The sequence below is a fragment of the Osmia bicornis genome, chromosome 14 (assembly GCF_907164935.1).
Source record: "Osmia bicornis bicornis chromosome 14, iOsmBic2.1, whole genome shotgun sequence".
In the NCBI taxonomy this organism is placed as follows: domain Eukaryota; kingdom Metazoa; phylum Arthropoda; class Insecta; order Hymenoptera; family Megachilidae; genus Osmia; species Osmia bicornis.
Genome location: NC_060229.1, coordinates 7,812,086 through 7,825,039, shown reverse-complemented (window position 1 = coordinate 7,825,039; position 12,954 = coordinate 7,812,086). Strand labels below are relative to the sequence as shown.

General features: G+C 35.0%; 1 protein-coding gene across 4 annotated transcripts in view; it reads right to left on the bottom strand.

The window, feature by feature from the left end:
* Nucleotides 1–306: 306 nt before the first annotated feature.
* The window catches only part of LOC114881074 (bumetanide-sensitive sodium-(potassium)-chloride cotransporter), a 73,825-nt gene continuing 61,177 nt past the window's right edge, over nt 307–12,954 (bottom strand). For 3 of the 4 annotated variants that reach the window (XM_046288583.1, XM_046288585.1, XM_046288584.1), the window contains exons 12-19: nt 11,776–12,017; nt 10,873–11,081; nt 8,781–8,901; nt 5,174–5,277; nt 4,419–4,533; nt 3,506–3,651; nt 3,281–3,392; nt 307–1,304 (exon numbers count right to left, since the gene is read on the bottom strand). In XM_046288583.1, coding sequence (XP_046144539.1) covers nt 1,169–1,304; nt 3,281–3,392; nt 3,506–3,651; nt 4,419–4,533; nt 5,174–5,277; nt 8,781–8,901; nt 10,873–11,081; nt 11,776–12,017 — 1,185 coding nt within the window. In that variant the 3' untranslated portion in view covers nt 307–1,168. Of the gene's footprint in view, nt 1,305–3,280; nt 3,393–3,505; nt 3,652–4,418; nt 4,551–5,173; nt 5,278–8,780; nt 8,902–10,872; nt 11,082–11,775; nt 12,018–12,954 lie in introns of those variants that run through there. The other variant, XM_046288586.1, reaches the window with a different exon arrangement.

The following is a 12,954-nucleotide window of genomic DNA, read 5'->3' as shown; positions in this document are numbered from 1 at the left end:
AGGTTAGGTTAGATGATATTAATATTCGACCACGCGAGTCGAATGTTATAATTTGATTTTTCAGTTCACTCGTTGTATGAATAGGAGAAGCAAGAAACGGTAGGCAAGAGAGCCGGCGCACACACGACCACGGGCGCATACGTATAGGCAGAATTCGCTGTAGTAGTAAAAATATTCTTTCATGAATATCTCGCAAACTACTCAAGTCCAACATATAGCTTAACGGGAAAAAGTTGCTTAAAATATCGAAGTTTACAACATATTTAAAAATCATTGAAATTGGAAGGGTAGTAGTTTTTCTACAAGTTCGCCGAAAATAGTAAAAGATACTTCTTATTGATTTTGGCATGGCAAATCTACAATTTTCATGATTACAATCTTTTTAAAATACCCTGTATATTTTCTATGAGAATTAAAAGATATCTGTTGGTTTGTTGAATAAATTTGCTGTTACATAATTACTTCAAAGTGTTAATATTGTATTATATTATAATTAAATAAATTTATTATATATGTCACTAAACTTAACACATACTTAAGAAATTTACCACATTTAATAAAAAACTAAAGTGTGTATTTAAGTGGAATTGTACACTATTTTGTTTACAATATGTCTGCAAAAGTCACGCTTAAGGTGTCAGTTACAGTGGACTATCACTATACTGCCATGTAAACGACTTGACTTTCACACAGATTGTCAAGCATTTTCTGTTTTCCCTCCAAGTAAAAGCTTGGAAACTTAACAAGCTTTCCATCCCTACCACTCTGTTTGCGGCAATATAACGAGAATCTACTGTATTACTAATTAAAAAGAAAAAAAACAGCACGCTTTCAAAAAGCTTTTACTATATACTTTAACAGTGTACTTTAAAGCCCTGTAAGTATCTTTACGATATTATCATTTATTGAAGTAAGTACCTATATTGTTGTCTTTCTACGTTAAAATAATCTCGTCATTAAGTACCACTGGGCTCGACGTTGGTAAATACTGTATAAAAAGAAAGGTGATAGTATCTAACTAATTTTTGGCATGAATATACCGAATACTGTCTGTTCACATTAGAAAATGTCTTCGCCATTTTGCGTAGACCTTTCCACATGACGTTTTATAACGTAAATTTCTTTAAATTCTAAAAATTATATTATTGTTTGCAATAAGATCGGCGAACTACGAGTAGAACGTCAACACAGACGTGTGGTTTCCACGTATTAAAAGAGTCGGTGGCATGTCTTTAGTTAGAGCTTCCAGCCATGCCATGTAAAGCGGAGCTGATACTGCACCTTTTCGTGGCATTGGTAGTGACCTGTAATTTAAAAATTCATGATGTTGTTTTTTAAATTGTTATTTCACTACTATCAAGCTTAAATAAATTAAAAATCAACAGAAGCTATGGCCTAAGTTAGAATCGATCTTGGGAGCCTCATGCGGGAAAACTGAGAAACTCCGGACGATTCTTGTCTCTCATGTACAGAAAGATAAGGACAGCACAACAGTTATACAGCCATGCTGTCATAAAACAGCTCTAATTTAGTGATGTCGCGGTTCAAAGATTTTGAAGTGAAATAACAATATTTTCCTACGATTCTTTTTTAGAAATATACTTTGTACAATTGTACAGCGGCGTACAAAGCCCAATTTTGCAATTTGAATTTTTAAACCTTATACAAAACGTGTTTTTAGAGAAGAAACTTTTGTACAGTTTTCCCGAAAATGCTTTGTACTAAGTTCGGTATATTTCTCTTAAATATGATTATCATAATCATTACGCGTCTTTCTCAGAATTTTGTCCGAAAAAAGTGAATTACTTTTTCGTGTTTTACTGCTATTTTAATAGAGGTGCTAGTCAGTGCCGGTTTTAGAAATATTGGCGCCCTGGGCAAGAATATCGTGGCGCGCATTAAAATATATGTATTGTAACGTGGTGACACCCGTACCCCCTCGTTACAGTCGCTGCGCTTCTCCCACTCATACGCCCCCCTAAAAATGACCCTTAACCCTTCCCTCACCTCACCCCTTTCTCCCTGCCCACCGGTGTCGGGCCGATGGAGGCGACGGACTGACCCACCGAGGACCACCCCCAACAGGAGCTTCGAGGCCGGCGACAGATACCCATCCCTCCAGCGAACACGGAGCAACGTGGGACTTCCAAAACTCCGATGAAGCTGCCCAAAGGCTGACGCAAACGTCCACCCGGAGCCATCTGTCGCCGAGCCCGAAGACCTCAGCCCACTCGTCATTGAAGGATGTCCGTCAGCCCCATCGACCCAGATCACCGGTATATCGAAGATCGATAATCGATCCATCCCGTTGCCGGAAGAGCCCCCCCCCCCTTCCTAGACCCATCCCCTCCCCAAAATATCCCGCGACGGTCTCGTCGCAGCGGCGACGACGAGCCGGCATTGAGCCCTAGGCTATCGTTGTATCGAAAATAATTCAGAAGCGTATAGAGAGATTTAGAGTCGCGATTTTTGCGGAGCGTTTGAGTGCGAGAGTGAGTGATGTGGGGCGCTTTGGTAAGCCCTTATTTTACTATTGTATCATTCTGAGTTTCGGCAACGACCACCTTTTCTCCGACCCCCATTTTAAGATCCCCCCTTTGTGAACTTCATTCTACGCGTAACGTAACGAACTCCGTAAAAACTCTTCAAACCCTGCGACCTCCCTTCCGACAATACTCCTCCTAGCGTACTCCCCCGCGAAGTTGTGAGGACGTAAGAGTCCGAACCCCCTCCATTGTAATAGCCCTAATACCCCTTTTTCCCTTTTTGATTGTGATCGCCACAGCGAGTGGCTGGCGCCCAACGAACGAAATTTGTATTTTGAAAAGCCCTAAGTATAGAGTGCACCCACGAAATCGGGTCACAGTATATAAGGTAAAAAACGCGTCAGGGAAGATGTAGACGTAAATGTCGCAGCATACATAGCATATATGTATTATACATATATGAGATGTAGATAGAGAGAAGAGGCAATGAAAAAATATCGACACCGGACTGCGGCCCCCCCTACACATCTAGCCCCCCCCCCCCCCCACACACACACACACACACAACGCCGGCACTGGTGCTAGTGTCACTCCTGTTAACCCTAAAATAAGTTTTAACTTTCCGTATAAAAAACAAATTTGTTTTTTTGAAATTTTCTTTTTGAAATTCTACATATTTTTTTTGTAGAAAAGTTCTGTGAGATAAACATTAGTGAATATTATAGAAATAGAAGATTATAGAAAAAGAAATAATTAAAATAGCACTAATTGTTTACATAAATATAAATACATACATTACAACCAATGTAGACTGACTGGAGTTTTCTAGTAATAGTTCTCTCAATCTCAACTGTCTGTGTGTTTTGTCTTTTAAGGTTTGAAGTTCAAGATCCGTCACACAGCAATCTATAATAAAAAGTTAAGCATCAATATAAAAAATTTATATGAGCCTTACTTAAAATTAATTATTAGTTAATAGTTTTGAGCTTGAAATTAAAAAATGTGTTTTATTATTTTACCTGTATCAGCAGAATCGTTTTTTCGGAAATCAGATATAAGTTTATCAAATAAATCTTGTGTTTCCTGCTTTGGTTGGACACTGATATCATCTACCATTTTTAAGCTGGTATATTTTATTCTGAATTTCGCCATTATCTCGGCCATCCTAGAAATTGCAAAAATAATTATCTACAGTAAAATTGTGTTGATATTTTAAATTTTATTATTGGGAATTGCAATTTTGAAAATAGAACGATTAAACATAATACATTGGCGTAACTGGTTAGAAATCCAGGTGCCTCACCCCCCAAAAAACTGTGGAATATGCCTTCACCATTTAAAAATTGTAAGATTCCAAACATCTGAAATTCTAAAATACTAAAGTCCTAAAATTCCAAAATTCTAAAGGTAGGTGTTCATTTGAACGAGACAAGGTATCGATAGCAAGTGGACGCTGTGCTGAGTTATCTTCAGCCGGTTATTAGTCACTTTCCAGTATTGCTTTCTAGTATTGCTTACAAATGGATACCGTGCTATATAACTAACTACAAATTAATCAGTTGAGAGTAACTTTTCGTGTCTATTTGCAACAAATACTATTGACAGCTTCTCGCGCGAGTTTTACTCCCAAGTACATATCTATCCTAAAATACTTGAAGACCTTGATTTAAAATAAAAAATTTTGTTTAATAATGTTTGTTTAACCCTGAACAGCAGAGTGTAGGTCAAACGAGTTCCAAACTTATAAATCATATACAAGGATATAAAACTAAAGTTAAATGTATAATTTTTAAATAACAATATTTTATATATTGGACGAATAATGTTTAAAGAAACAGTATAAAATTTAGAAGATAAAGATAATGTGAAATACAAAATTCAATTGAAATTAGAGATCTCTCCATGGTCCACCATCCGAGAATTAATACTTACTCTTTTTCTTGTGCCACAATGTCCTGTTTATGATTCGCCAGTGCGAAGATTCTCATTTTACAATGTTCCCAGTTTGAGCGTGTACTGATAATATATGGTAAAAGAATCGTCAAACCTGTCGAATACAAATTTCTGCCACTTACAAATGAGCCTATATTCTTGAATAATTAAAGTGCAAACAATTGGGATGTTAAATGTAAATGTTTGAGAATAAAACAATAAAAATTTATATAATATAACATTTCAATGTTTAAAAGTATCTTTCTTTGCAAATAATATTATTAGGCTGTGGATATTTATGCAAATATATTTTCTTCTAAAAATGTGTTGAAAATTGTTATTGCATGATGCAAATTTTATACACTTTTTACCTTCGGAATATTTTATGTTACTTTTTTATATTTAGCTTACATTTAACATGTATTTTTAATATTTCAAATAGTCTACGCGTATAATATTATTTGCATTACTGATGATATTTTAAAGTTAGATACCTGACTTTAATTTCTAAATATTAGAAAAAAATTTGGTCAGTATCAAGTTATGATTATTTATTTGAAATTCTTATTGAAATCTATGACAAATGTTTTTTGTTTAATAACATAATTAATAAAAAATCAGTCTAATAAAAAATGATTTACAATTATTAATATTTAAAATAAAGTGAAGTTTCTTGATTAATCGTAAGTACCATCAGTTTTGATTGATAAGCATCCCAATTATTCGCAGACGCTTGTAAATATTTTATGAATTACCTCCATCGTCATATAACCACCATACGTCAATAGTACCAGTTTTATGTTTCTTCTGGAAAATAGCTAAACGTTCAGGAACAGCTGTCATTGCGTGTCGTTTTTCCCTATAAAAGAAAAATATATTTAAATATGTTTGATCGAATATTAGTACATATGTAAATGTAATGATAATTATTGAAGAAGTTAAATGTATCATTATATAACTATTAAGAGAATAATATGTTTAAAAAGGAGGAATAGGAGTTAAAAGAAGAAGTATTTTAACAATAGATTACGTACATTTCTTATGTAACTATCTCTACGACAAGCATCAAATTGACGCGTGGACGAAACCGCATATTATCTTTAAAAAACGACTTATTTTCTTTGAAAATAAAATATTGTACACTATCAACTTATAATTAAAACTATGTAATATTATATATTTATCTAAAATTTATAATATTTAACGGTTAGACGTAGGATAATAACATAAACAGTTACGCCGCGTTAACAATTTCGGGTTTGCGATATTGGGTTTGAAGTATCTCCGTTGCATTGTTTGTGTTTACTTTTGCCTTTTTTTCTATGAATTTTTTATTACATTTATATTTATTACTGATGTAATGCTTTCATAAGTAAAACCGAGTTACAAGAATTAATATCTCAATTTACGATCGCGTCAAATTGACGAGTATCCGTAGAAACAGGTATACTAGATAAAGATTTTCGAGATTAGAAGTCCCAGAAGAAAAAGAATCTGGATATACAGGGTGTTCGGTAATTGTTGGTACAAATGAAAAGAGGGTGATTCTACATGGAAAAATAAGTCGAAAATATAGAATAAAATTTTTTCATACGAGTCTTTGTTTTTGAAAAAATCGACTTTTAATTTTCACCGGGTACGTGTGCATTTGATTATGTCTCGTTATAACGGATCTCAGTGTAGTTCGTTGTCTCGATTGAAGTTTCTGTTGATCAACACTTCCAATGTCATGGAAATGTTAATCTTACCTATTAGCTCACTATCCTATCTTTATCGCTATACACTATGAGTATACGTAGAAATTAGGCGCGTTCGTCTTTCAAAAATTTTCGAAATTGACTTGACGACATATGGCATTCAATGCTTTTTAGAGTGCTGGTTATGATGCAAAAAAGAAATTTCGAAAATTTTAATTTCCTGTGTCTCCAGAATTCGATTGAAAACTCGAAAAACCGCTAGAATAGGCTACCCGTACGATAGCTCTTTTCCATGCAAACTTGAAACGTGAGGTAAGCCCAGGTGACTATTTTTGGTCATTTAGAAGTATACTCCGGTGATGGAAAGGGTTTGCACTCTTATCACATACGCAACAGCGCTCCCGGAATAGCCAAAATTGCACACATTTAAGGGATTTTGGGTGGTACAGTGTAGAGCAGCTCCTAGCTCTTCTGAAGAATATAGTAATATTTATAACATACTGAGATACTCAAACACTCATTGCTCACGTTTGGCGGAAACTTCAACCCCCCCCCCCCTTTAAATCAAGAATGGAGATTCGGTGCTTCCACGTACCAAAAGTGCACTTTGTAACAAGAGACTACACCCAAGCGAAAATCATCACCTCTCCGCCTATTCCCCAGGATCTTACTGGATGAATATCTCAGGAGTTTACTACCCAGGAGAAGCGGTGCAGGGACATTCAGGGGCCCTGATGTGATTGATGTTCCTGGTTTCCCCTGTCAGTCTCAAACCGTTGAACGACATGTTCAAATTCTGTCAAAGGCAGCAGCTTCACTTATTGACGAGCACAAGAGATATGGGCATGTCAGTGTGAAAATAGAAACCCGCCGGAAGATGCCAAAATATAAGTTCAAGGAAAATGACCAATATATGGCTAAACAAAATTAAAGGGACTAGATTAAAGCGTGTCACAACCTATGAGTGGGTAGGTTGGGCACGGGCGGGGCTCAACGAGCGGCCATCTGTTCGTGGTGAGCCCTAGGTAGTTCTGTTTCTACAAAATGAGCTAAGAACCGCTCTACACTGTACCACCCAAAATCCCTTAAATGTGTGCAACTTTGGCTACTCCGGGAGTGCTGTTGCGTATCTGATAAGAGTGCCAAACCTTTCCATCACCGAAGTACGCTTCTAAATGACCAAAAATAGTCACCTCCGCTTACCTCACGTCTCGAGTTTGCATGGAAAAGATCTATCGTGCGGGTTGCCTATTCCTACGGTTTTTCGAATTTTCAATCGAATTCTGGAGGCACAGGAAACTAAAATTTTCGAAATTTCTTTTTGCATCGTAACCAGCACTCTAAAAGGAATTGGATGCGATGTATCGTCAAGTCAATTTCGAAAATTTTTGAAACACGAACATCTCTAATGGATATGTTCAAGTGCGCGCGTACCCAGCGAAAATTTGAAGTCGATTTTCTCAAAAACGTAATCTGAAACAATGACAAAATTTTATTCTATATTTTCAACTGATTTTTTCATGTAGAATCATTCCCTTTTCGCTTGTACCACCAGTTACCGAACACCCTATATATTTGTTTCGTTAATTGGGGTGGGGGGGCTTCTATGTGTGCGAGACTGGCTCATAGGTCTGTGATGGGTATCCGGGGGCATTCCCGAAAACCTGTCAAATCGGATTTGACTGAAATTTTGCAGATAATATTTACGAGAAAGATTTTTGGCGACTCAAAAGTTAAGATTTAAAAATGTTGTCGGTTGCCTTTTGTTGACCGTTTTAAACAGTTTTGAACCTAATTTAACTTATAAAATACGATATACAATATTCGAGATATGTTTAAAGGTACAGGATGTCTCTTAACTTCTGTAACACTCGGAAACAGGAGGTTGCTGTGGTGAGTTTGAACAAGTTTTTTGTATTTGCTCGATATTTGAATTATTAACGAAAAACACTGGTCAATCAGAGCGCGTGTAGAGTGCGGGCTGAGCCACTGAAGTGTTGGGTATGTTCTGCGTTCGAACCGCGATTGTGATCAAATGCATTGGCACCACGTTGGTATAATAGGACTCATTGGGCAAAAGTTGTATCAAATAATGAATAAAAAAATAAAAAAATAATAGTATCGAATTATTGGTTGCTTATTAATAAAGTAATAAAGTAATTCATATAGAATGAATAAATAGAATTGATCCAACACTTTTATTCGTTGTTTGATATGGATTTATTGACTACAAAGTATTTTTTCAGTCCATATCAAACAACGAAAGAAAGTGTTGGATCCATTCGATTTATTCATTCTATATGAATAACGATTCATTACTTTATTCGTTGTTCATGTGCAACCAATAATTCGATACTATTATTATTTTTTTTTTTTTATTCATTATTCGATAAAACGTTTGCCCAACGAGTCCTATTATACAAACGTGGTGCCGATGCACTTGATCACGATCACGGTTCAAACGCAAAGCATAACCAACACTCTCGTGGTTCTGCCCGCGCTATACGCGTGCTCTGATTGGCCAGTGTTTTTCGTTAGTAACTCGAAAACGAAGCCTCAATCAACACTTTGGCAAAGGAAAAAGTCGTTTAGAGGACTCTCTACGAGATGTCCCCTAATTTTGGGACACCCTATATTATGAAATGTAACTAATCTTAACCCTTACATTAATTTCTCGATCGTATGTTTCCGTTTGTGCTTCAGGTGTTCTCGAGCACTTCCGTGAGTTGGTGAATCCCTAATCATCTGTGGTCCATCGATAGACACGTATTGAGTGCCTGAAACATCTGATCAAAATTAACATTAATACTTTGCATTCAAATATACACTAATGAGTGTCTCTGCTTTATGCTTCAAAATTGTACTACATCTTTAAACTCAATTGTACAAACTATATTTTGTTGAATATCTTAAAAACTACTTGTTGCAGAATAAAAATTTAAATCTACAATTGATATAATTTTAAATGACAAATTCATATATGTATATAAACAAGTTAAAAAAAAGTAATTTATTAAGATAACTACGCTACACTTTATAATTATTTGTTTATAATTTAATCATTTACTTTCACTGATATTATGATAAATCAATATTTGAGCTATTTATTAAACTCGTCACAAAAAATATAACCCGTAATTTAACCGTACCAGGGTAAATATTTAGAATAAGGGAGCCACCTCCGATTTCGATCACCTTGAAATATGTTGTCAAGGTCGTCATTCTGAACAACTTTTTCCTATACATATAATAGTCGGACTCTTTTAGTTTTCGAGATATTTGAAAGAATAACGCGCTTTACTACCAATATTTCCAAGAGTGAATAAATTGCAACTAGGATCCCCTCTATTGTTTTGGGGGGCTTTGCCTCACGACGACAATAATCCCAAACCCCTTTGGGACGAACTTAAGTACTTCGAAAACACATGTGGGGATTAATGAACGGATAGTATACAGGGTGAGGAAAAAGTCCGGGACCGGTGAAATATCTCGAAAACAAGACATTTTAGGAAAAAATATTTAATACACAAATTGTAGGGTGTCAATAGATGCATCAAACGGTGATACGTACTTGACCTTGAGCGTAAGTATGGAGGAGCTATCCAGGTCAAGTTAAAAATTTTAAATGGAAACACCTGCTTTTTATTTAATATTCTTGTAGCTGACATCGAGAGCTTTTCAAAACACTTCATGAGCTTCTTTCGGTTGAGTACTTTTCGAGATATGAGTCGATAAAGTACAAGTACTGTCGGCAATAGTAGTACAGTCTAATGCTAAATGTCAAGTTCACTGATAACTTTGGACATTGAGTCAACGACTTTAGTAAGAAACATAAATAAGATATATGTATATATACACAAGGCACTCTATTGAACGCAAAATGCTTGTCGAAAATTTATGCAGCCTTAATATAAATATTTTCTCGAATATCTCGAAAACTAAAAGAATCCGACTAATATATATATAGGAAAAAGTTGTTCAGAATAACGCCCTTGACAACATATTTCAAGGTGATCCAAATTGGAGGTGGCTCCCTTATTCTAAATATTTACCAAATTCTAATAGGGAGATATTGTTTCTTATTTCCTTATATCATTATATTATATATTATATATTAGTTTCTTTTTTTTTTAATCAGCTAATACTTTCTGTCTCCACGGCGGAAGATCTCGCAAGACACTTGTGGAGGTATGAAGGAATAAGAGAGAGAGAGAGTAGAGGGAGAGACGTTAAAATAGCTCAACGGACTAAGGGTGAGGAAAGGACTGGAGGAGAAGACTGAAGAGATGTTACAGGATAGTCGAATCCACGAAGCATGTCAATATGGTAGAATTTACGGGAAGGAAATCTCCATATAGAAGATGCTTGGATACGAGCCGGCAGGGAAGGGTAATTTGAAGGTGAAATAGCGGGGCAGAGTCAGACTTATACAGTATTACTGAGCTGATGGTTGCACGTTGTATTTTTATGTACTTAAGGATGTATAATTATATGAGGTTATTAGTATTCATAAGATTAAGTCTGTGCTACGAATATTTGAATCCAAAAACATAACTAATGTATGGATGATGTATGAATAAATAAATAGTAATTTAATTTACTTTCTGTTTCTGCATTTCAATTAAAGATTTGATATGTTTTTTCAGCTTTTGAGTTTTTTTTCATTTTCGGAGATTTAATAGTATATAGTGAAGTAATTTCATCGTGCCAATTTTTTTCTGTATAAAATATATTTGTATAAATAAAATGATATTTACCCATTGTTGGTACACTCTGAACTCTTGGAATCTGACTAGACATGGACAAATTGCTATCGACATGCATCAGAGTATTTCCTGTTAAATCATAGCTACTCTGTGCTAAAGTACCGTGTTCATCATCCCCATTTGCGGTTGAGACTTCAGAGCAGTCTAAACCTTCTGCAATTCGCAACATCGCTACGGCCAATTTCTGGTCAAATGCATTACTGTAATCAATCGAAAATTTCATTATCAAAATTAAATAAGTATTTGCAATTTATTCAGTGTTTTACATTATGACCACAATAATTGTTATTTGGTACAATTCCCGTTCAATAATTCTCTGCTTCCGGGGCTCTATAGGCAAGTATTTCTAAAGACTGGGAAATTATTTAGTGTCAATGGCATTTGTGCATTTTTTATAATTCATTGATTTTTTGGATATACATAGCTATGTATACCTCTATTGGCTATTCAAAAGAGAGAGTACGTAAGTAGCTGTTAAGAGGGAATTGTATGGCAGTAAATTATTGAGTGCCTAGTGTAATTAAAGTTGTATTTATTATCCACTCTTTGTTCTCAATTTTTATGAGGTAATAATTGAAATTTTAGAAATGAACTGTTTGTAAATGTTTTCAATAATTAGAGCGATAATTAAAGGTTCTCAAAATTATTTGAACTGATCCCCTAAGATAATTTAAAAAAAAAATTCTCTGAAAAATCTTCGGAAATTCTCTCCGAAAATTGTTTAAGTGACAGATGCAGAGATAAATTTATGCCCCCCCCCCCAAACACACAAGGGGGCAAGCACCGAATTAGAATTTCAATGTGTTATAACACATAACTATTTTCACTGCAGTCTATTAAATATAATCCTTTTAAAATAGATGATTGATTCCACTATGATTTTTATTCACTTACTGAAGAACATTGAAATATTCTTGAAGATCCTTGTGATTACAAGTGGACCAATGCGTTTTATATCCCATCAGAACTACATTTGGTGCAAGTTTTCCGACACCTGTTGCTTGCATTAGAGCTGATGCACCTCGTTCGAAATTCAAATCCTCCACTACATGGTAAAATGATTTGATACGTTGTTGATGTAACCATGTATAGCCATTTCTTAGTCGTACTGATCGTAAACGATAAGACAGACGAGTCTGAAGGAAAGATAATAACAAAATTATTAACAACTGTGAAGAGAATTATATTCTAATTGGACTTATCTATACACTGTATTAGTGTCATTTTATTATTAAAGATAATTTCACTAAACACGCTTGTTACAATGATGATTACTGAGAACCAACATTACGAATTTAGGTAAATGTTCGGGACTGTCACTCCTGTCCGAATCGAGCTGATTTTTTTTGTGTGGTTTCTTACAGTTAAAAAACATCATATTTAATATTATTATGACAGCGCATCAACAAAAACAATGTCAATAAATATTTTTTTAAAGATTTTTTTTTATACCCCACGAGTTGAACAGTAACATATTTCATTCGTTTCTCTGACTGGGGGGCTGAGCCCCTCAGACTCTCCCTAAATACTACACTAACTAATACCGATACCCATTTTTAATATAAGGAAATAATAAACACAATTTACAAAGCAACATATTTATCGGTATTAGTTAGTGTAGCCATTAGGGGGGGTCTGGGGGGCACAGCCCCCCATTCAGCAAAGCGAATTTATTATGTTACGGTTCAACTCGTGGAGGATGTTTTGTTTTTTGTTTACATCTGGAATTGTCGTGATAATATCCCAAAATTCGGACGACGTGATTACCACATGGCTGGTTATATTACCGATTTTCTATTTCGTCGAGTTTTCACCGCGCACAGTGAACGCGTACATGCCATCTTCGATACTATTCAGCAATTTTATAATGAAGAATTGTCAAAATAGTTTGCATGTCTATGGTATTTTGAAAGAACAGAATATTTCTTTTAGAAATCTTGAAAAAAAGTTCGAAAGATCGACGAATCAAAATCTTTAAAAAAATATTTATTGACATTGTTTTTGTTGATGCGCTGCTATAATAATATTAAATATGATGTTTTTTAACTGTAAGAAATCACACCAAAAAAAAAT